Genomic DNA, 21,193 nt, shown 5'->3' on the forward strand with positions numbered 1-21,193 from the left:
ACAGACTCCTTGTGTTTCAGGTAAACCTGGTGTTGAAACTGGGGCTAGAATGGTTGTCTTTTTAAAAAAATCACTTGAGCAAGTAATAGTTAGAATTTAAATTCAGAACCCAAATCTAGAACTTTTTCTACTATGCCTCTATATTATCTTGTTCATTCATTTATTTAAATTACATGACATATTAAATTGTGATAATTCACTAATAGAGATAGTACAAGTTAAATGTACACAGTAGCAGCAGGAATTATAGTAATAGTTGCTTAAATCAAAGTCATAACTCTCATGAAACTTATGGTTTATTAAAGGGATGATATCAACAGAGATAGTTATAATATATAATCTAGGATTATAATCATATTATAAAGTTATGAAAAAACAAAATATTATGTAATGTTCTTTGGTTTGGTTTTCTTGGGGTCTCTGGGGCACCTTCATTTCAGTCAGAATAATCACCACGAGAACATCCAGGTGTTAAATTCCAAATCCTTTATGGTTTCTTTCCAAGTCCTATCTCCTTCACTTGGGACTCGGCTAGTTTTCCGGAGGCCTTCTGGAGTCTTAGTTTCAGTGGAAAAGCGAAGGAGGAGAGCCTGCCACCAGTGGCTTGACTGAAGATCAAATGAATGTCTGGCCTTGGTTCCAAGAGCTTGAGCTCCTGCCTGTCTTCTCTGGCTTCTGAATCTCCCGGAATCTACCTGGACTAAAGCTCCTAGCTTATATGCTCTACACTGAGTATAAACCAATCATTATATCACTAGGAAACCATTATTTGCTGTAAGATTAAGTCAATCATACTGAACCATGCTAAACTAGATAACCATTGTCTCTATCAATTCCACTCACTTAGTACTTTGTAAGAATCCTTTGTTTCAAGTTCTGGCCCATAACAATATTATGTGAAGTTTGTGGGGGAAAGTTGTTACTGATGGGGGTGACCAAAAAAAGCTTTGTAAAAGTATTTTTCTTTCTTTTTTTTTAATTTTTATTTAATAATTACTTTATATTGACAGAATCCATGCCAGGGTAATTTTTTTACAACATTATCCCTTGCACTCGTTTCTGTTCTGATTTTTCCCCTCCCTCCCTCCACCCCCTACCCTAGATGGCAAGCAGTCTTATATATGTTAGATATGTTGCAGTATATCCTAGATACAATATATGTGTACAGAACCGAACAGTTCTCTTGTTGCACAGGGAGAATTGGATTCAGAAGGTAAAAATAACTAGGGAAGAAAATCAAAAATGCAGATAGTTCACATTCGTTTCCCAGTGTTCTTTCTTTGGGTGTAGCTGCTTCTGTCCATCATTTATCAATTGAAACTCAGTTAGGTCTCTTTGTCAAAGAAATCCACTTCCATCAAAATATGTCCTCATACAATATCGTTGTCGAAGGGTATAATGATCTCCTGGTTCTGCTCATTTCACTTAGCATCAGTTCATGTAAGTCTCGCCAGTCCTCTCTGTATTCATCCTGCTGGTCATTTCTTGCAGTGTAAAAGTATTTTTCAAAGAGAAGAAGGATTTTGTTTAAACCCTGTAATATAAGGAAAATACAGATAAACTATAAAAATTATTTTTATATTTTCAAAGCCAACATAATACTAATTAATTCTATCACTCTTGGCAGCTAGGTGGCACTGTAGTGCACATAGTGCTGGGCCTGGAGTCAGGAAGACTTATCTTTCCAAGTTCAAATCTGATCTTAGATACTTACTAGCCATGTGACCCTGGGCAAGTCACTTAACCATGTTTGCCTTAGTTTTCCTCATCTGTTAAATGAACTGGAAAAGGACATGACAAACAACCCCAGTATCTTTGCCAAGAAAACCCAAATGGGATCACAAAAATTTGAACATGATTGAAATGATTGAACAACAAATTCACTCTCAGAATAGAATGTTCTTTGAAATATTTTATGGAAAAAGATTTTCAAAACAGATGTCTTCCATTATTATTATTAATTTTAGGCATTATCTTTAGGAAAACTCTAAGACCAGTGCATAATTCAGACCAAGTGGCAGAAATTATTAATGAAATTTATTTCTTATCTGGTTTCTTTCCAGATGATGCCAAATTGATGTGCAAAAACTGCATAATTAAAAACAAATCAAAGCCAAAATGATTGCTTTTCAGCTTTGAGACCAACCATTGAAAGTGTTTTATTCCCCACATTTCTCTCCAAAAGATACCTAAAACCAGTGCAAATACATTTGTCTTATAACTGAAGTCAGCCTTTTGGAGTTTATCTATTCAGTCTATTGATTTCTCCAACCTGATAGCAATAGCAATCAGATGAGATAGTATTACAGAATAGGAAAGTCCATTTCCAATGACTACCTTGTAATTTAAGTGTTTGTTTATAGGCTTTTCACAGAGAACCAAAGAACCAAGAATATGAAGTAATATAAAACATTAAAAAAAAAAAAACCTTTAAAGGAGAAGGAATGGGTATTATTTGGAAATCCAGTCGGTCATGTGAGTTGAAGGACATCACTATTATAAAGATCTCCTCTATGAAGGTGTCTAAATTTAGATCATTAGTGATTCTTTAAGCAGCAAGGTCATGAAACTTGCTTCTTCTGATTTGTCCTTCCTGGAAGGCTGTAGAGAGTACTCGTGGATAATCTATGTCTGGAAATTTAGCAGAGTCTATTTCAGGCCAAAGGTAAATCGAGCATTTGGAATGATCCCCTAATTGGCTGCTGATCAGGAACTGCTGATGATTCAGGGGAATTTTAAAAAGAAGAGACTACTCATGGCTAGGATTTCTTCATGGATTTCAGTCTGTCGACTGGAGTCTCTTGGCTATGATTTTTTAAGAACAAATTTTGACTGTAAGGAGGAGTGGTAAAGAACAAGATCCTGTACCCTTATGATAGTGAACTCAACCATGCGTCAGCTAGTGTTGGGAGAGATGGAGATTAACCATAATCTACTGATCAGGAACAAGGAGAAGGGAAATTATCTTTGTTTCTCTTTGTGCGTGGTCATTTCCAATATTACACAAATGAATATTCTGAGGTGGAAGTGCCCAGGTGACCTTGGGAATTTTTAAAGGTCTGGAGATCTGTGACTGCAGCATTGGTAGCAATAGTTTAGACCAGAAGGGTGATGGATCACCAGAGGAAAAGCTTTTACATTAGATAATTTAGCTATTTTCAGGAGAGAAAACATTAGAAAGACATTAAGGTTGATCAGTCAGTGTCCATTTCTAAAGTGAGAAGTAAAATATCTAGCTATTTGGAAAGTTCAGCACCAGTAGGCTGAGACTACAATAGCCTTTCATTTACCTGCCCTCATTGGTTACCCTGGGTTCATTGTTCTGGGGTTGCCTGTCTCTTCAATAAAGGAACAAGGCTCCTAGATCCCTTTAGTTCTTGTCCCAGTCTGTTTCCTGGAGAACAGCCATATAGTCAGCTCTGATCTAAACAATACTCCTCAGTAGTTTGGATAGAAGTGGAGAAATGACAAAGTATAAAAAGATAACCCGAAAATGACATGAATCAGGTATAAAACAGGCAGTTGTAATCACCACACATAGAGGCAACACTTAGCAACAGGTAGTCATAAAACCATTTCAGTCATTTGAAAAGCTAGTGCACAAGCTTCAATGGAACAATTGCAACAGGACAGTTTAATAGCTATTTTAAATTTTGCTTCTATTAATTCTTAATGCTAAGTGGTCTCTCTTCTTTCCAATGAATTCTCTCTCTGCACAACTCTCAGTCAGTTTGCCACTTCCACTATGGCTGTGGTTGCCACAACTGCTCAGGTGCCTGGTGAAAGGAGAAAATGCCAGTTAACTTTTAGGAATTCACAAGACTCTACTGAAAGAAAGAAAGCATATACAAGAGTCAAGTTCAACCCAGACACACTTGCCAAGGAGGCAATATTCTAACTCATAGCCCTAAAAGCGAGGAGGGAACTCTCCCCTATACTGCCCCTCCAAAACACAAAGAGTAATCTTTACAAATCAGAAGTAAAGCTTGAGGAATGAGGATTGACCTTTTGTATTTCCACAAAGTTCTTTCTCAACAGCCGGTGAGTTTCATGGTTACCAGGAAAGACACTTGCATCATGTATACCCAAACATATGCTAAAACATTTCCTTGAAACATTTCCTGTCCTCAGCAAATCTATGGGGTATATGGGCATATCTAGCAATTTTATTATTCTTATTACTAATATAGAAGAGACTTCTAGGGTCATAAGGGGGCTCAAAAATGTCCTTTTCCAATGTCTTGAATCAAAGCAAATGGATCGTTTTGCATAAATGTTGCACAATTCCAAATTTAAAGAGAAATTTCAGTTATGCTCAGTACAGAATAATGTAGTAGATAAATCATATTTTACACACCAATTTTTTTTTGCTTAGGTTTTTTTTTAAGTTTTTTAGATTTTTTTTTTTTTTTTGCTTAGTACATAACAAGGGCCTATCCCAAATATGAGATAAAAAATAAAAATGGATGGAAAATAAAAGAAACAAAAGGGAAAATGCAAAAAGATGAAAAGTCAAGCTTCCCCTAATGGAGAAACTTGAATTCAAGTCAGACTTTTCTTGTCTATCTTATCTGACTTGGGAGCTAGATAGTCTAGCTCCCAAAACCGATGACAATTTTTCCACATAGATTTAGGACCCAAGATCAACTAAAAGTCATTCTTTTATTGTCAGGTAAGAAGCCAAACTGTCCTGAGCAAAAACTTCCACAATTCCCTCAATGTATAGGGTAATCCAGACAAAATTTCCAAGTGTTAAATTCCAAAGGGAGTTTACTCAAAATTTCCCAGGGATTCTTATGCCTTGTAACAAGAAGTGATTCTTTTGGAGGACCAGGCTAATGTCCTCTGGATCTCTATACCAAGGACACCCCAAAATTCTCTCAATGGACCCCTGCCTTACAAAAGTAATTCTAATTAGAAATACATAAACAAGCAAGATGGTTTTGAAACTAATGTATTGGATATATTATATTCTTCAATTTTTAATTCAAATTTATTTCATTTTCTGATCTAAATTCACTTCATTTTCCCCTGTCCCCTAAATATATATGTGTGTGTGTGTGTGTATTTAAAAACCTATAAGCAATAGAGATCAATAGAGATTCAAAATTTCATATACAGTCCTCTTTTTCTATTCTTTGTATATGGAAATATCAGTGTTTCTTGTTGTTTGACAAGTTAAAAATAATAAAATATAATAGTTAGCTTAAATAATTTCAAAGAACCTTTCTCTGCTAAAAATCAATGTTTTTAAAAATGTCAAGCTGAAAAATGATTCACTAGATCAGAAGTTGCCTAAAAATATCTTGGCTAGTCTTTGTTTATTAACTCAGGAGAATATTTTGCCTTATATTTTTTACTTCTGGATCACTTTTTTGCTTTCAATCCTATGGATCTTTACAGGATGGATCTTTTCCTATTTTAAGAGTAAAATACTATCTTATTATAATATTTAATAGATAACATGTAATTATATTATATTTATTCTTAAAAGGTTGCTATGGTTATTTCAATATTTCTTAACAAAACTGGCAATATTTATATTTGATAATATTTTAGAAGATAACTGATAAATCAATTTTCTTACCTAAACTATAAAAATTGAGTGGTAAGCTGCTTTGATCTTCAAAAATACTCTTAAATTTACTATTTATTCAATAATATGTAACATCATAATATTGTTATTTTCATTGATGTGATTATCTCAGAGTGTATTAAACAGACCAGCTTGATTTTATTTTATTGAAGTTTATCTTTCTACATATATTCTTGAAAGGACACTTTATGCTTATTTCAATATTTGCTTATAAATCTGATATTATTTTTATATGATAATACTTTATCATAAATCAAGTAATCTGCTACTGGTGAGAATGAACCAGGAAAAAAAGAAATGTAATAATAAGAAGTTTTATTATTCATGCTAAATTGTTTTATTTTTAAGTATTAATCCTCTCTTTATTTACATGAATAAAACCTTGAGACACTTCATGTAGTTTAAGAAATATTTGGATGGAGTTATTACCCTATTTATCCTAGCTTGCCTTAGTTTGCTTTGAATTTGTCTGTGAATAACAAACAGAAAGGTAAAACATAAATGTAAATACTAAGATACATTTTTCCTTTACCAATTGAATTTAGTTATATCTCTGAGAGATGGGGTAGAGTGTATATGAATAAGCAAATTTCATCATTCTTAGTTTCAACTTCCTTATCACAAAATAAACAGGTTAAATTAGATCATATGTAAAGATTCTTCTAGCTCTGATTTGTGTATAGCCACAAAGCATAAGCCAAATAAAAAAGTGTTATAACCTATCATTTAAAATACTATAGGTAAATCTTTATTTCCAAAAGATAAGATTTTTTTCATGAAAAACAGATGCTATAATTATTTTTTCTATTAAACACAAATTTTAAGTTATTTTGAAGTTATTTTTCTTGAGTAGGTTCAGAACTCTACAGAGGAGGGCACTAAAATATAAACAATTTTAATTACAATCAGTGAATCTTTGAAAATTAAAAAAATTCAATAAAATAAATGATTTCATTTTGATCCTTACTTTATCCATGAAATATAATACTAATTGTCATAGTAGCAGCTATGAAACCTTCAAAATTATGAAGGTGGCATTAATCCAAATAGTATTTGTGCATAGAAAATCATAAGAAAGAGAATTCATTTTTTCTGCATTACATTCAGCATATTGGATGAAATAAAAAAAAATTCAGAGTTAAGGTGCTAATTCTGGATCTTACTTATACAGCCAATACATTTTTAAAAATTGTGTATTCTGCCCAAATAAAATCAACACATCTAAAATTATAAGGAAAACAAAAAACTAGGGAGGGAAAACCTCAAGTTTCTCTGATAAGGAACTTATTTTCAAGATATTTATAGAATTAACTTAAATTTTTAAGATTAAGAGCTATCAATTCCAATGGACTTATGATGCATCCAGAGAGAGAACTATGGGAACTGAATGTGAATTACAACATAGTCTTTTCAACATTTGTTGTTGTTTGCTTACTTGTTTTTTCTCTTTTTTCCTTTTTGATCTCATTTTTCTTGTGCGGAATGACAAAATGTGGAAATATGTTTAGAAAAACTGCATATGTTTAGTCTATCTTGGATTACTTACTGTTTAGAGGAGGAGAAAGGTGGGGAGGGAGGGAGAAAAAATATGGTACACAAGATTTTGCAGGAGTGAATGCTGAAAACAACCTTTGCATGTTTTTGAAAAATAAAAAGCTATCAAAAAATAAAATTCTGAAATTATGATAAAAATGATAAAAGCTATTTCCCATTACTCTCCCATAGTCAGTGTATAAATAATTTTCAAAGAAAAAAATTAAATCATATAAAATAGCCCATATTATAATATTTATAATCTTAATAATTAAATCCAAACTTAAAATGAGATTCTACCTGGCACTTATTAGATTGGTAAAACTGACACCAAAAATGAAAATGACAAATATCAGAATGGTTGTGGGAAAATAGATACATTAAAGTCCTGTTAAAGAAGCTGTGAATTGATTTAAGAATTCTGGAAAACAATTTGAAACTATGACCAAAATGCTACTAAATGTTGTACACCTTGACCTAGTGAGTACCCTAGTGAGTGCTAGACTATACTACTACACAGGCTTTTTTTAAAAGAGAAAATGCATCCATATATACAAAAATGTTTATAGCATTTCTTTCTTTTTTTAATGGCAAAGAACTGGAAGCCAAGGAGGTATCCATCAACTGGGGAACAATTGAACAAATCACGGTATAAATGATTACTATTGTGACAATTGAAAAAATGACCAAAAGGATGATTTCATAGAGACCTGAGAAGACTTGTGTGAATTTATATTGGCTTAAATGAGAAGAATCAGAATAATTCATACAATAACAATATTATATTGACAAACTTTGAAAAAACTTTAGAACTCTAATTCAATGACCAACCACAACTCCAGAGGCTAGATAATGAAGCATACTATACATTGTCTGACAGGGTATAAATACACATACACACATATATATATGTGTATGTGTAAATATCAGTATAATATCTGTCTATATAATGTGAATATAACATATATATACATCCATATAAATGCATATACATAATAATAGCTAGTATTTGTGGTGCTTTAATGTTTACCAACTGCTTTGCAAATATTAATTCATTTTATTCTCACAACTACTCTGGGAGATAAGTGCTATTATTATTCCCATTTTACAGATGAGGAAATTAGGACAGACAGAAATTAAGTAACTTCCTCAGGATCACACAGTTAGTAAATGTCTAAGATCAGATTTGAACTCAGGTCTTCCAGTTTCAACAATCTACTTCACCATCTAGCTGTCCACAAAAATAACTGTATATGTGTGTGTGTGTGAATATATATATTTGTCTACATGCATACACATACATACAGAGTCATGGCCAATTCAGGAATTTGTTTTGCTTAACTATTACATTTAATAAGAATTTTGTTTTCCTTTTTCCAATGTAGGGAGGTAGGAGAGAGTTAAAAAAAATATTTGTAATAAAAAAAATAGAAAGTTAAAAACTGGTAAGACTGAATGTTCAATTAATTTGATGTTCTTCATATTGGTTATGAAGAGGACAAAAAATGGGGAGACAGGGCATCATTAGAAAATAAGAGTCCTAATTTCTTTAATTATATGTAGTATAAAAAATTACATTTAACTTAGAAAAATGGCTTAAATGCTTAAAAATTAACATGTAGTAATTACTTGTGTTTTTAAATAGCTTTTAAAAGGTACATTTGAGTGGTTAAAAAAAAAAGCTGGCCTCTGAAAGAACACATGACTGTAATACATAAAAATGACACCAAAATCACCAAAAGCAAGAACCTCTGGAGTCATCATCTTCCAGCCATGTGCCACTGAGATCTAACAAAGATTATCTTCATTTTAGTACATGATTATCAAATAATTCAAGTATAGTTAACTATCACAGTAAAAATCAAGTTCCTGTCCACTTCATACTTTTAATTCCAATATTATATGAAATAATAGCAAACCAAAATTATGCTTAGTATCATTTAATTCATTTTATGATCACAGCAATCAAATCTGAGAATTGTGATGCTATTTCCTTTATACTTCCTGGAACGTAGGTTGTGGTTCATTCTATGTGATAATTGGAGAAGACCTAGGAAAAACTAGGAAAAGACATCTAGGTGGCTCAGTAGATAGAGCTCTGGACCTAGTATTGGAAAAACCTGAGTTCAAATGCAGCCTTAGACTCTATTTGTGTGATTTGAGCAAGTCCCTTAATCTCTGTTTGCCTTAATCCATGGAGGAAAGAAATAGCAAACCATTCCAGTATCTTTGCCAAGAAAACACCATGAACAATATTGGTGATCTATGGGATCACAAAGAGATAGACACAACTCAACAACAACAAAACTAGGGAATGTCCTTTTTATCCTGAAAAAGAAAAGAAAATGTGACAGAAAGTAGGAGAAAACTTCCCATTACTTATTAAAATTTTTAGACTGAGCTTTCTGGTATTAATTTTTAACATGAGTTCATTTAGAGGGTTTATACAACTGGATATTTATAATAAAAGCATGTAAAGGCACCTCCAGTATTAAATTTATATATACTCAACAATTCATATCTTTCTTTCTTCTCCTTCTTCTCTTGTTCCTCCTCCTCCTCCTCCTTCCTTCTTCTGTTGATCAAAGCTCTTGCCCTTTGCTCTACCAGTATAGATTAGATGTGTACCAAGCAAAATTTAAAATAGTTCATATCTGCCTAGAATGAACCACAAAGTAAACAAGAGAAAAATCACAAAGTTCCAAACGACTTGAAATAGAGGAAAAAGATGTGAATCCTTTACTCAGGGCTTTTGTCCAACTTCTTTTTAGACCTACTCTCTCTCAAGATTTTCACAGATGTCTTTATTATGGAATTCACCAGCTACCTGAATGTTTCCAACAATATAAAGTCAAACTTTTCTCATCTAAAAAAAAGTCATACACCCAAACACCTCTGTGAAATGGTATAAGTATTTTTACTCCCATTTTTCAGATAGGTATCTAAAACCCATATAATATCTGGAGAATTCTAAGCTTATTTATTCATTTAGAATCAACCCTAAGCTAATGATTATATACTTCCAGAACTCATCTCACTTTTCATGTGTTTATGAGCAAGAGTGAACATTTCAAAGGGACTTAAGTTTGTATTTTTCAATTTTATAAAGGGATAAATTTTGCCCAGTTACTTTTTAGATTATCTTTCTATGAATCATTCTCTAATTCTACAACTCTGCTTTACTTTTTCCTCTTTCCCCAAGTAAATTAAACTTCCACCAAAAAACATATCCTTTCCTCAAGGCATCCTTCCAGGTTCAAATTATCCTACCTTTCAATCACTTTCATATATTTGCCCACAAAAATCCAGGTCTCTTTGAATGCTTTTGTTTAGACCATTCTTCTCAATTCTATACAGGAAAGGAAAGGGGGAAAATACAATTTTTAGAACACATAGTCCTACAGACTAGGAGAGTTGGACTTGGGGTACATACGGATACATTTATTCTACAGGAACATGGGAGATTTAGGCAGCTGCAGAAGCCATAGTTCTTTTTCTGTTCCCTAGATCCCCGCAGGCTAGCCTTGCGAAGGCGTGAAAAGGATCTGAAAGTGTGACTCGAAATGGAAAAGGAGAGAACCTCAAAAGTCTAATGCAGTGGGAAATGGGAGCAGAAAACAATACCTCTTTGCAAATGACAGAAATGCAGGGGAAAAGGAATAGTACTTTCTTATTAACCAGAGTAGAAGCTTTGATCTCTTCCCAGTTCTTCCTTCTCTATGCAGGACAAGCCAAAGAATTGCAAAAGAGAACTACCTGTTTCTATCAACTTTTAAAATTGATTCATTGTAAACGTACCAGAAGCATACATATTATCAATGCAGCATTTATATTTAAATCAATAAATTTCAATGAATTCTTCAATCACTTCTGAATAGTCTTGTAGGGGAAAGTCAAAGAGAATCTAAAACTAAAAAGTTTCCTTTGCCTGGGTTCTCCCTAATTAGGAAGGTTCTGAGTATTTTAATCATTGTCAACACCGCCGTTATTTGTCTAAGTCCTGTCGGGTTTTATAAAAATGAGCAGCAGTGAAAGCCTTTCTGTCTAGTTAACTGCCTCACAAAAAAATGATGTAAATGGCCAAAGGGCTTCTCTCTCTCTCTCTCTCTCTCTCTCTCTCTCTCTCTCTCTCTCTCTCTCTCTCTCTCTGTGTGTGTGTGTGTGTGTGTGTATGTGTGTCTGTCTGTCTGTCTGTCTCTCCTCTCCTCTCCTCACCTCTCCTCTCCTCTCCTCTCCTCTCCTCTCCTTTCTCCCTCCTTCTTAGTCCCTTTTTCTCCTTCCCTCCCTCCATCTTTAGTGAGCTGTGTAGATCTGTGAAAATAATATCAGAGTTTTCCGTCAGAATGAGCTTAGCACTGTACTGAGGCATAGCCTAATATGACCCGACACCTCCAACCATCTGCGCTATCTATCTGCCTTCTGATTTACCAAATCCGCACAGGCAAAAGATAAATTGTACTTGATACTAAAGAAAAAACATTCAGGCCCAGTTCAGTTCCATTGCCCTGAGACCAATGATGAATATTCCAATCTGGCTCATTTTTTAAAAGAGAAGTACCTAGCAAAAGTTGTTCCCAGTATTTTTCTTCACCTTTTTCTTGTTTCTCTCAAACTAAACTAATGCTGATCGAACTATCAGATGCGAAAAAGATGGGGGAAATGATATATATAAAGAATCAAGAAATTATTTTTTAAAAAATTATCCAGAAAACGTCATTTCTAAGATAGCCCCTCCTGGGAAGTATTCCGTGGAATAAAGCACCAAAGATCTTCCAATGATTTAGAAAGCAGTTTTCCTTAATCAAAGAAATGATGGGAAGTCTTTTTTTTTCTTATTTTCTTTTTTATTCCTATTCCTCCTTATTCTACTCCTTTCTTTCATTTTTTAAAATTTTATGTACTGAGATTTAGTTGGAGAGATCTAAGATAAGAGTTCTTATTCTCATTTCAAGAATTTTTCGTTTTAGCTGTTGGAGGTAAGACCAAGTTACAAGGAAGAGTTGAACTGAATATCTTATTACAGCCTCGAAAATAACCTTTTAATTTGCTGTCCTGATCTTCATGTGACTTCTTATGTGGGGTTGTTCTAGATATTTGTTCAAGTTCATTCAACTTGAAGGGTAGGTTGGTTTAGTGAAAACCTAAAAGTGCTAGTCTTATTTGAAAAAAAAAAATTAAGTTTGATATGTACAAAATTTCTCTTCTTGAGGGAGCTTATGACTATTCTCAGAATCAATGGGACCTAAAAGTATTTCCCTTTCCAAATTTTAAGCTTGTGGTATTATGTGTTTTAGGAAAGCGGGAAAGAGAAATCTCGGAACGTAGGGAACTGAAATTGACCTTTTTCTATAGATCCTTTCCTGTCCATGTTGCTGTACAACGTTTTAAGATTTGTAGCTCCGGGGGGGGGGGGGGGGGGGGAATGAATATGCAGTAATAAATATATGGAAGAATGAATGGACTCAATAGACTGGCCTCACACATATAATCTGTGTAATCAGCCACAATTTTCTTAGACTTCAATTAGTTGAACCTGTAACTTGAAGGGTTGTGTGTTGCTTATCGTAGACTTGGACGTCTTTTTCTTCCCCTGTTTATCCTCTCTATGTAACTAGCAATTCCAGCAAGTACAATCTCCCAAAGTCCAGGAGCAGTTTTTCGCTAGTGGGTACTCAAAGGCAACGCCAGGTTCGAGAATTGTAAAATACAGTAGCTCTCTCCCCTTTCTTTCTCCCCATTGTCCACCTAGCACACAGTATCTTTTTCTCCTAGTTGGATAAAATACCTTTGAAAGTCCAACTGTGAGTATCAGAGCTCTGGGCGCTGTCGAGCTCGGGGAGGTGCTGAAATCTCTCTGCTGAGCTCCTCGTAGTCTTGATTGGCAGATGCTGACAGTGATTGACTGGGAGGTCTCCACCGCGTTCAGGCAACCAATCTGCCAAGTCCAATAGCAAAACAGGAGCAAAAGCAGCTGAACTAGACGTGTGTGTGTGTGTGTGTGTGTGTGTGTGTGTGTGTGTGTATGTGTGTGTGTGTGTTTTAAACCATTCCTCCCAGCACTCCCTCCTTTCTATCTTCCCCCTCCCTCCCTTCCACATTGCCGCCTCCCCCCCCACCCTTTCCCTGCAACAAGCCTAGTGCTGGCAACATTTCCCAGTAGAACTGACATTCGGTGCTGCTTTTCAGTCCCTCCGCTGCCTAAGAGTAGTCGGTACAGCCCTTCATCAAGAAAATAATCCTCATCCTCATCCTTCATTGGACTCTTGCTGGAGAAACTGGAAATTTGCTTCTATTCCCTTCCTTCGCTACTGGTGGGGAAAGCAGCCTCTGCAGTTTTCTCCATGTTCCAGTTGCCTATTCTGAATTTCAGCCCCCAGCAAGTAGCTGGGGTATGCGAGACCCTGGAGGAAAGCGGGGACATTGAGCGTTTGGGCCGCTTTCTTTGGTCCCTCCCTGTGGCTCCGGCAGCGTGTGAAGCACTAAACAAGAATGAGTCGGTGTTACGAGCCCGGGCCATTGTGGCCTTCCACACAGGGAACTACCGGGAACTCTACCACATTCTGGAGAACCACAAATTCACCAAGGAATCTCATGCCAAATTACAGGCCCTGTGGCTGGAGGCTCACTACCAAGAAGCCGAGAAGCTCCGGGGGCGACCTCTGGGGCCAGTGGACAAGTATCGGGTGAGGAAGAAGTTCCCTTTACCTCGGACCATCTGGGACGGGGAACAGAAGACTCATTGCTTCAAGGAGAGGACAAGACACTTGCTTAGGGAGTGGTATCTGCAGGACCCTTACCCCAACCCCAGCAAAAAGAGAGAACTAGCCCAGGCAACCGGACTTACCCCTACGCAAGTAGGCAACTGGTTCAAAAACCGCAGACAAAGGGACAGAGCAGCAGCGGCCAAAAACAGGTCGGTACTTGGGTGTTTGGCTGCCGTGCAGTATCTAAGGGTTTGAGGAAGGCAGTTTAGGTTCCTCCGCCTCTTTAAACATCAAAAGGGACTAAGATATTTGAAGGTTAAAAATGAGATTTTGCAGTTTTTGATAATTCAAGGGATCTCAGATACATCCTTTGGGAATGTTGGCAGGGGCTTCTGAATCTCTCTTAAACTGAAAGAGGTCAGAAGAGTTCAAGGGCTCGTGGGTGAACGTCTTTCCTCTGGGGCTCCTTTTCTCCCTTCCGTTTGGGTTTTGAGTGTAAGCGCTTGACTGGGGTGGCAATTCTTTCAGCCGGAAGTGACTCCTGCTGCCAGGCCCGGGAAAAGCGTGAGGGAATCGCCTCTCTAGGTTAAACACAGAAAACAAATTAAAAATTCTAAAATCACCAATTAGGTCTCATCCTCTCACTGATCTCTCGGACACTGCCTTTTGGGGATAAGCCTTGATTGGGTTATTTTCTGATATAGAGAAATACATGTAAATTGACCTTACTCCCTCCCATGTTCCAGTTTCCTTAATTCTTTTAAAACGTTTTAAATAATCTCCATTTTCCAGGAACACACTAGTTTGTTTTTTTCCAGGGTCAAATTCACTTGCTCTTTCGTCGTGTCCCCCCTGGGTGTATCGCTGAGGCAAGCCCTTCTCAGACCGCACCAAGACTGTCTAAGCCGACGGGATCCAGACTAGAAACTAATTCAGTTAGGGCTTTTTCAGCCGCTCATGGCAGGGCCCTAAGAAGCCAAGTAACAATTTGGAAAGGTCTCCAAACAAATCCCAACACACACACACACACACACACACACACACACACACACACACACAGTCAAATCCTGGCTCGGGTTAATCTCGTCAAATAGTCCCTGCAAGCAAGTGGGTCAACTGAATTCCCAAGTGGACCCTCTTTGCCATCATTGCTTCTTGTTCTTGCCGTGAAGGGAGCTTTCAGGGAGGAGTGAGGAGCAAAAATTATTAGGAAGGTCTGGATGGGGTAGCAGGCAGAGCTAATTCCCAGATCATCCACTCTATTTACCCTGTGAATGGAGGCCTTGTGTGAACTGACAGGCCTTTGGCATTTTCTGCTATTCGTTTTTAAATTACATATCAATAGAAGCATCCCTTGTAACTACGGAACCCAAAATGCCCAAATTCCTTGAATTCAAGAGGAGTATAGAGAGACCAGGGATTGGGCTTTACCGCTTGTCGTGGATAGTAGAAAAGGTAATGTCCAGAAGGAGAATTCTTTTGCGGGGAGCCTTTAATGTGCAGGTTGCTTTCCCCTGTCAATTCTGGAACTGGAAGTGGACTTTAAAATCTGAGTGAAAGTGTCCAAGATGAGGGAAAGGTTACGAGTTAGATATGGGAAGAGCCCTAACTCCGAATGTGGGAGGTCAGGGAAGAGAGGGGAGGGAAGGGTTGGAAAGAGCCAAATCTGTGGCGGAACTGTGATCTTGTGTCCCTGATTCCCCGCAGGCTACAGCAGCAGGTGCTGTCCCAGGGCTCAGGTCGGTCACTGCAGACCGAGGAGGAGAGCGCTGGGGAACCTCTGGGGGCCGTCGCCAGCCCCGCTGCAAGCCTGTCTAGCAAAGCCGCCACGTCGGCCATTTCCATCACATCCAGCGACAGTGAATGTGACATCTGACGCCCAGGTCACCATCTCCATCCCCATACACAAAACACAGACAGAAGAAGTGAAGGAATATGTAAAAAGTACAGTAAAATAAAACAAAACAGAAAAAGCAAAATAAAACAAAGGACAGAGAAAGAGAGAGCAAACGAAAGCTAGTGCCTGCAACCTGCCAACGTAGGGAAGCTTCTGAGCTGCTTTCTAAGGATCCCAGGCTATAGATGCAATGCCTGATGGAGAGACATTTTCCCCACTAAAAACAAACAAAAAACAACAACAGCATAATGTCTTAGTGGGGTGCAACTAGGAATTAAGAAAAACTAAATACCAAGTCTCTGCTGCCCTTTCTTTCTCTAAAAGGATCTTGCTGAAAAGATGCCTCCGGAACATGAATGCTAAGCTGCAAATATGTTTGAGCCTGCGCTGTAACTCTCGTGAATATTTCATGTCAAAAAGACATGGGGTGAATTGGGATCTAATTTTTTTGTTTGTTTTATATATATATATTTTGTTTTAAAGGTTTTTTTAAAATGTTTATTTACTTATTTAAGGGATCTCATGGTAGGTTTTTCTATGCTTTTTTTTTTCTTTTGGGGGCTTGTAATTTCTTTGTGCACACCTGTAGTAGAGCATGTGCGCTGGCTAGTGCAGGATCAGTACTGTATGGAAAAGGTAAAACAATAAAAATAATCTGGTAAGGAACTTTTATTACCTATATAATTTGCTTCCAAATTCTTAAAGATAATCCTAAACTTCACACCTTCACATTTGTAGGGCAAGGGGTTATGTAATCCCAAGATAAGAAAGAATTTTGGGTTTTTTCTTTCTTTTGATGATGTTAAGCTCTCACTGGGATGTGTTTCATTGTCTGATCAGAATTAGAGTGGCACATGGGGGGAAATATTATTTCATTTAGGAGGCACCAAAATGCTTGTTTAGAGCAACTAACCTCTCTTTTTCCTGTCAGGTACCCGGAGATGCAAATTAACACACAAACAAATTTAAAGGCACCCATGCACATTTTTATATTTTTAAAATGTTTCATGGATCTATTCAGCATCAAGAATTGATACCATTTGAAGGGCTTTCTATCTGCATTGGTGGAGGGAGCATCTTCATGGAGGAAACCACAGTGTGGATAATACACCCACATTTTAGGTTTTGAGTAATAACAGTGGAAGACAAACCAGGACATGATCATTAATTTTTAAGTATATAAAACTATACAGACATCTACACAATGTAAAAACTTTTCTTTGCCATCTTTTCCTCTCCTTCTCTCCTATTTCTTTCCTGGCTCTCACTTAGATAAATTTTAAAAGTATCTAAATACTAATGGGCATATGTAAGGGAAGTAAACTGGATTTGAAGTCATGGAACAAACAACTAGAGTTTATCAGCTGTATTACTCTTCCTCATTAGGGTTCAGAAAGTAAGGCAAAATGATGCTAGAATATAGGGATGAAGGAGTAAAAGGTATAACTAAAATTTCTCCTCCTCCAAATAGGAGAATAAATAATCAAATTCCTGGCTTACTGTGGTATCTGTTATAAATATATAATAAAACCTTCAAGAGCCTTATTATGATTGGTAATGGGTTCAGTTTAAAATATCAGACAAATGCCCTTAGCCCTTAGCGTTCTTCCTTCCAAAGCACAACAAAACAAAAAGCACCCACTGTTCTTACTCTAAGAAACCCAATGCTATCCTTAGAGCGGCTAAGCTTTTTCCCACCGAAAAGGATTGCATATTATGCAATTTGACATTGATCTTTAAATCACTTGAGCTGTTCTTTTTTTGTCTGATTGGTCTCATTTCATGCTTAAAAGATACATTCTAGATAAGAAGATTGGCGATTTGTTTTAGTAGAAGTGCTATATTGTTATATAAAACAAAAATAATAATTCAATTGACACGAATAAACCAATATGTAGCAAGACATCTGGGAGGCTCAGGTTTTCAACTTTTGTTTCTAAAACACTTTACTGATTTTGTGAGACTTTGTTTTTAATTGGTTGTAATTGTACTAAGCAAACCATATCTGGAAGTATGATATCTCTTTTTCTTGTGCAAAATCTCCACATAGGAAAATGTGGAAAGGTCTTAACTAAGCAAAAGATTTCATATCTACTCTTGCATGACTAGGATACTCCCTATCTTCAGATAACTGTCCTAGGTTAGTTGGAACATTAGAATATTCTTGACTTGTAAATAGGCACTATAATTCATCAAGAAAGTTACCCTGGACTGAACTTATATTAATTGGTTACATAAATCTATCTGGATCTCTTGTGCCAGTGATGAAAGATAAAACATTCCCCTTCATAGTCCAATTGGGAAGGGAAATAATACACTAATGAATTCATATAAAGAATTTCAAATTATTTTGAAAATCTCATCCCACCTATCAATACAAATGATGCCTAAAGGTGAAGAAATATGTCACTTTCATTTTCTAAAAGAAAGAGCCACTGTTCAAAGAATAATTTTGTTTAAAAACATTAATAATTAAAAATAATGTCTAAGCAGGTGAAAGAATACTAACAATAATGGAGTTCTACTTTCAATGTGCAGAAAATATTTGTATGAAGCCCTCACGTGTATCCAGATTTTTATATAATGAAAAGGTTGCATTATGAAGCAATCTGTAATTGTGAACAATCTATATTCCTCTAATTTTGTTATAAAGTAATCTAAAATCATGCATATAAAAGGGGTATCATCACCAAATCCTTAAAATTAAGAATTATCTAGCCAAGAGGAAGAGACATTCAAAATAATCCTTTTGTGAGCGAACCCACAATTTGAATTTCAAAAAAAAATCAATAAGATTGGGAAAAGATAAGGGTACTATTTAATACTAACACTTCATTACGGCCACCTGTATTTTCTGTTTTCTCAATTATTTCAAGAAATCAGCTTTTACATGGCAGTAAAAACAAAGATGGCTTTGATTTTGGTGGACCCATGAGCAGGGTTGAAATCTCTGAGCTGAAAACTGGCTGTAACACTTTTTCTTTCTGCAATCCATCTCGGGTCACAAATTTCTAGATAAGCCTTTCAGCATTGAAGTGGAAAGTAGATGCAATGCTATATTTCCATGGAGCAACCTGGGGATTTGACATCCCACCCCCACCTCACCCCAGCTCAGTCTATTTTAAGACTCTTAAATATTTCAACCTCCTGCTGGTTCCCAAAATGGTGCAATGCTCCTTTTCCTCAAAATGCCCCAGATCTTCTATGCTTCCAAATCTACAGCCCACCCTGTTTCCACCAGCCCCCCTCCACTTCACCAGACTGTTTATCAAAATCAGAAAGGGGGGTAGAGGGAAGACTCACTCTTTGTTTACATTAAACAAATTATAGGGAAAAGGCTCAGTCAAAGTCTGCCTTGACCTCTCTCTTTCTCCTTAATTTTAACAAAAAGGAAAAAAAATATTGTATCCAAAGAAAATGTGAATGGGGAGGGAGAAGAGAAACAGCTTTTTCTTCTATTCAGTTAGAACTGGGGGGGATGGCAGAATATTTCCGCTTCTATTGTGACTCAGGGCAGCCCGGGGAACAGTGAATGGGGAAATCTGGTAAGCGGTCTGGGAGGCTGTCAGACTGTTCAGGGTAATCAGGGCTAATGATGGGGTCTCAAGCCCTCTCTGGGACAAAAGGGGGAGCCAAGGGGTTTTGTGAAGCTGAATGGCTAAGAAGTTTGTATAGGAGTTGTTAAGGAAGAGAAAGGGAGGGGGGCAAATACATGCATGAAGGTAGAGAGGAAAAGGGAGGGAGGAGAGGATAGAACAAGATCACTGTCCATGTATTGGAATAAAAAATATATATGTAAAGAAAACCTAAATCCTGAGGATAGAGGTAATCCCAAGTCCAGCACTGAGATATCGTTCTCTAAGAATGTTCAATTCGAGCAGCATTGAGTATCCCCACTTCACCCTCAGGGCCTTGAGCATTTCGGGAGATCATGTACCTTTATTGAAAAAGTGGATGGGGTTATTGAGTGGGGTCAAAAGGAAGGGTGGGTGGCTTGTCACCCTGGCAATTTTAATCACACGGTATGTAGAGATTTTGTCCATTTTAACTTTACTAAGTTAATCCAACCCTTAAACTGATTATAAGAGGAAAAAAAGATTGCTATTTGATTCCTAGAAAAGGATTCTCCTATTCTAGTTCCTCTTGGGTTTGGAAGAGAAAGTGGAAAGAGAAGGTATCTGGAAACAGGCAGGATCAAAGATAGACAAGGAAAGCAGCTGCCTAGAAAGCACCTGCTAGTGGGGGGCTGGGTAGCTGGAGGAATCACAAGGAAGGACACTTTAGTATTATTTTTTATCTACAAACATATTTTAATGCCAGGACAATATTATTTCCTTAGCATTTTATTTGTTTTGTGACCTGCTGAGATGCTCCTTGATGATGAAGTCCAAAGGCTATATCAGCAGAGCACAGGCTGGAAAAGCTTGTATTAGGTTGTGAACACAGTTTTTGCCTTGAGGAACCAGTTAGCTCATTATAGAAAAAGATCACCACAGAAAGACTGGCCACTGAATGAAGGATTTTTATCCCAAGTGTGAGAAACCATTTACTAAGGCACTAAATGGATGCCATTTGCTGCAGTGGGACATAGACAGAAATGGTAGAGAAAGAATTGGAAGTAGAAGTAGAAGCCAGAAAAATCTGGTTTCAAACCCCTGACAATTTCTAGTTGAGTGAGTGACTTTTCATAAGCCTTTCTTTTCCCTATCTATAAAGTGGGTCTAATAATACTCATTGGGTACTTAACTCACAGAATATCATGAAGAGAAAATGAAGAGAAAATCCTATAAAAATGTCAGTTTTCTCTCATATTTTCAACAGAGGGAATACCTGTACCTACGAGATAATGGCTTATGAAGTATTCATTTTGTGATAACTCAAAATTTGATGTTACAGTTCATCACTGCAGGTGAGCAATAACATACAAGATCCACAAATTCCAAAGAGCAAGTAGAGGTGAAAAAAGTTAATTTTATCTACAAAGCATAAACACTTCTTCCCAGGTCTGTCTGCAGAACAAAGAGGAATGGGGATAGCAAGACACCTTAATGCAGGAGTGGTACATTGGGATCATTGAGCTCCCAGAAGGAATATGGGTCATTCACCTTCAGTTAACTTATGGGTAGACACATCTATAAAAGTAATTTTATCTCTAACATAGAAGCTCTGGCGGCGATCAGTATCCAATGAAAGAGGGAGATAAGTCTTCCCATCAGAATTTTTTTTTAAAGAACTGGCTTTCTCTTTGGAAGAATCACTCCTATCCCTTTCCCTTGAAGCCATTTCAAAGGGCTCTTCTATAATGCTTGATTTGAAACATCTCACTTCCTTTCTCATTTGCTGAGATCAAACATCCCCAATGAACTCTCCCTTTAATATTGTGAAAAATCTTCCACCTACAGAAGATTTTGACATCTTATCCTTATAAAGCTATTTCATGGTAATGATAAAAGATAGAAATCA

General features: G+C 36.6%; 1 protein-coding gene and 1 long non-coding RNA gene across 2 annotated transcripts in view; one reads left to right on the plus strand and one right to left on the minus strand.

Moving 5' to 3' along the window:
* The window catches only part of LOC127549600 (uncharacterized), a 1,392,683-nt gene that overhangs the window by 13,446 nt on the left and 1,358,044 nt on the right, over window positions 1-21,193 (minus strand). The window lies entirely within an intron of this gene.
* SIX6 (SIX homeobox 6) lies at window positions 13,471-16,549 on the plus strand. The gene is made up of 2 exons (XM_051977782.1): window positions 13,471-14,042; window positions 15,541-16,549. Exons 1-2 carry the CDS (start codon window positions 13,471-13,473, stop codon window positions 15,707-15,709), a joined length of 741 nt encoding a protein of 246 aa, XP_051833742.1. The 3' UTR covers window positions 15,710-16,549.

The sequence above is a fragment of the Antechinus flavipes genome, chromosome 2 (genome assembly GCF_016432865.1).
Source record: "Antechinus flavipes isolate AdamAnt ecotype Samford, QLD, Australia chromosome 2, AdamAnt_v2, whole genome shotgun sequence".
Classification (NCBI taxonomy): Eukaryota; Metazoa; Chordata; class Mammalia; order Dasyuromorphia; family Dasyuridae; genus Antechinus; species Antechinus flavipes.

Bases quoted from the DNA above. Each gene is read 5' to 3' on its own strand.
- SIX6 (XM_051977782.1), top strand. From the start codon at position 13,471: ATGTTCCAGTTGCCTATTCTGAATTTCAGCCCCCAGCAAGTAGCTGGG. The intron at 14,043-15,540 runs GTCGGTACTTGG...GATTCCCCGCAG, and splicing joins GCAGCAGCGGCCAAAAACAG to GCTACAGCAGCAGGTGCTGT.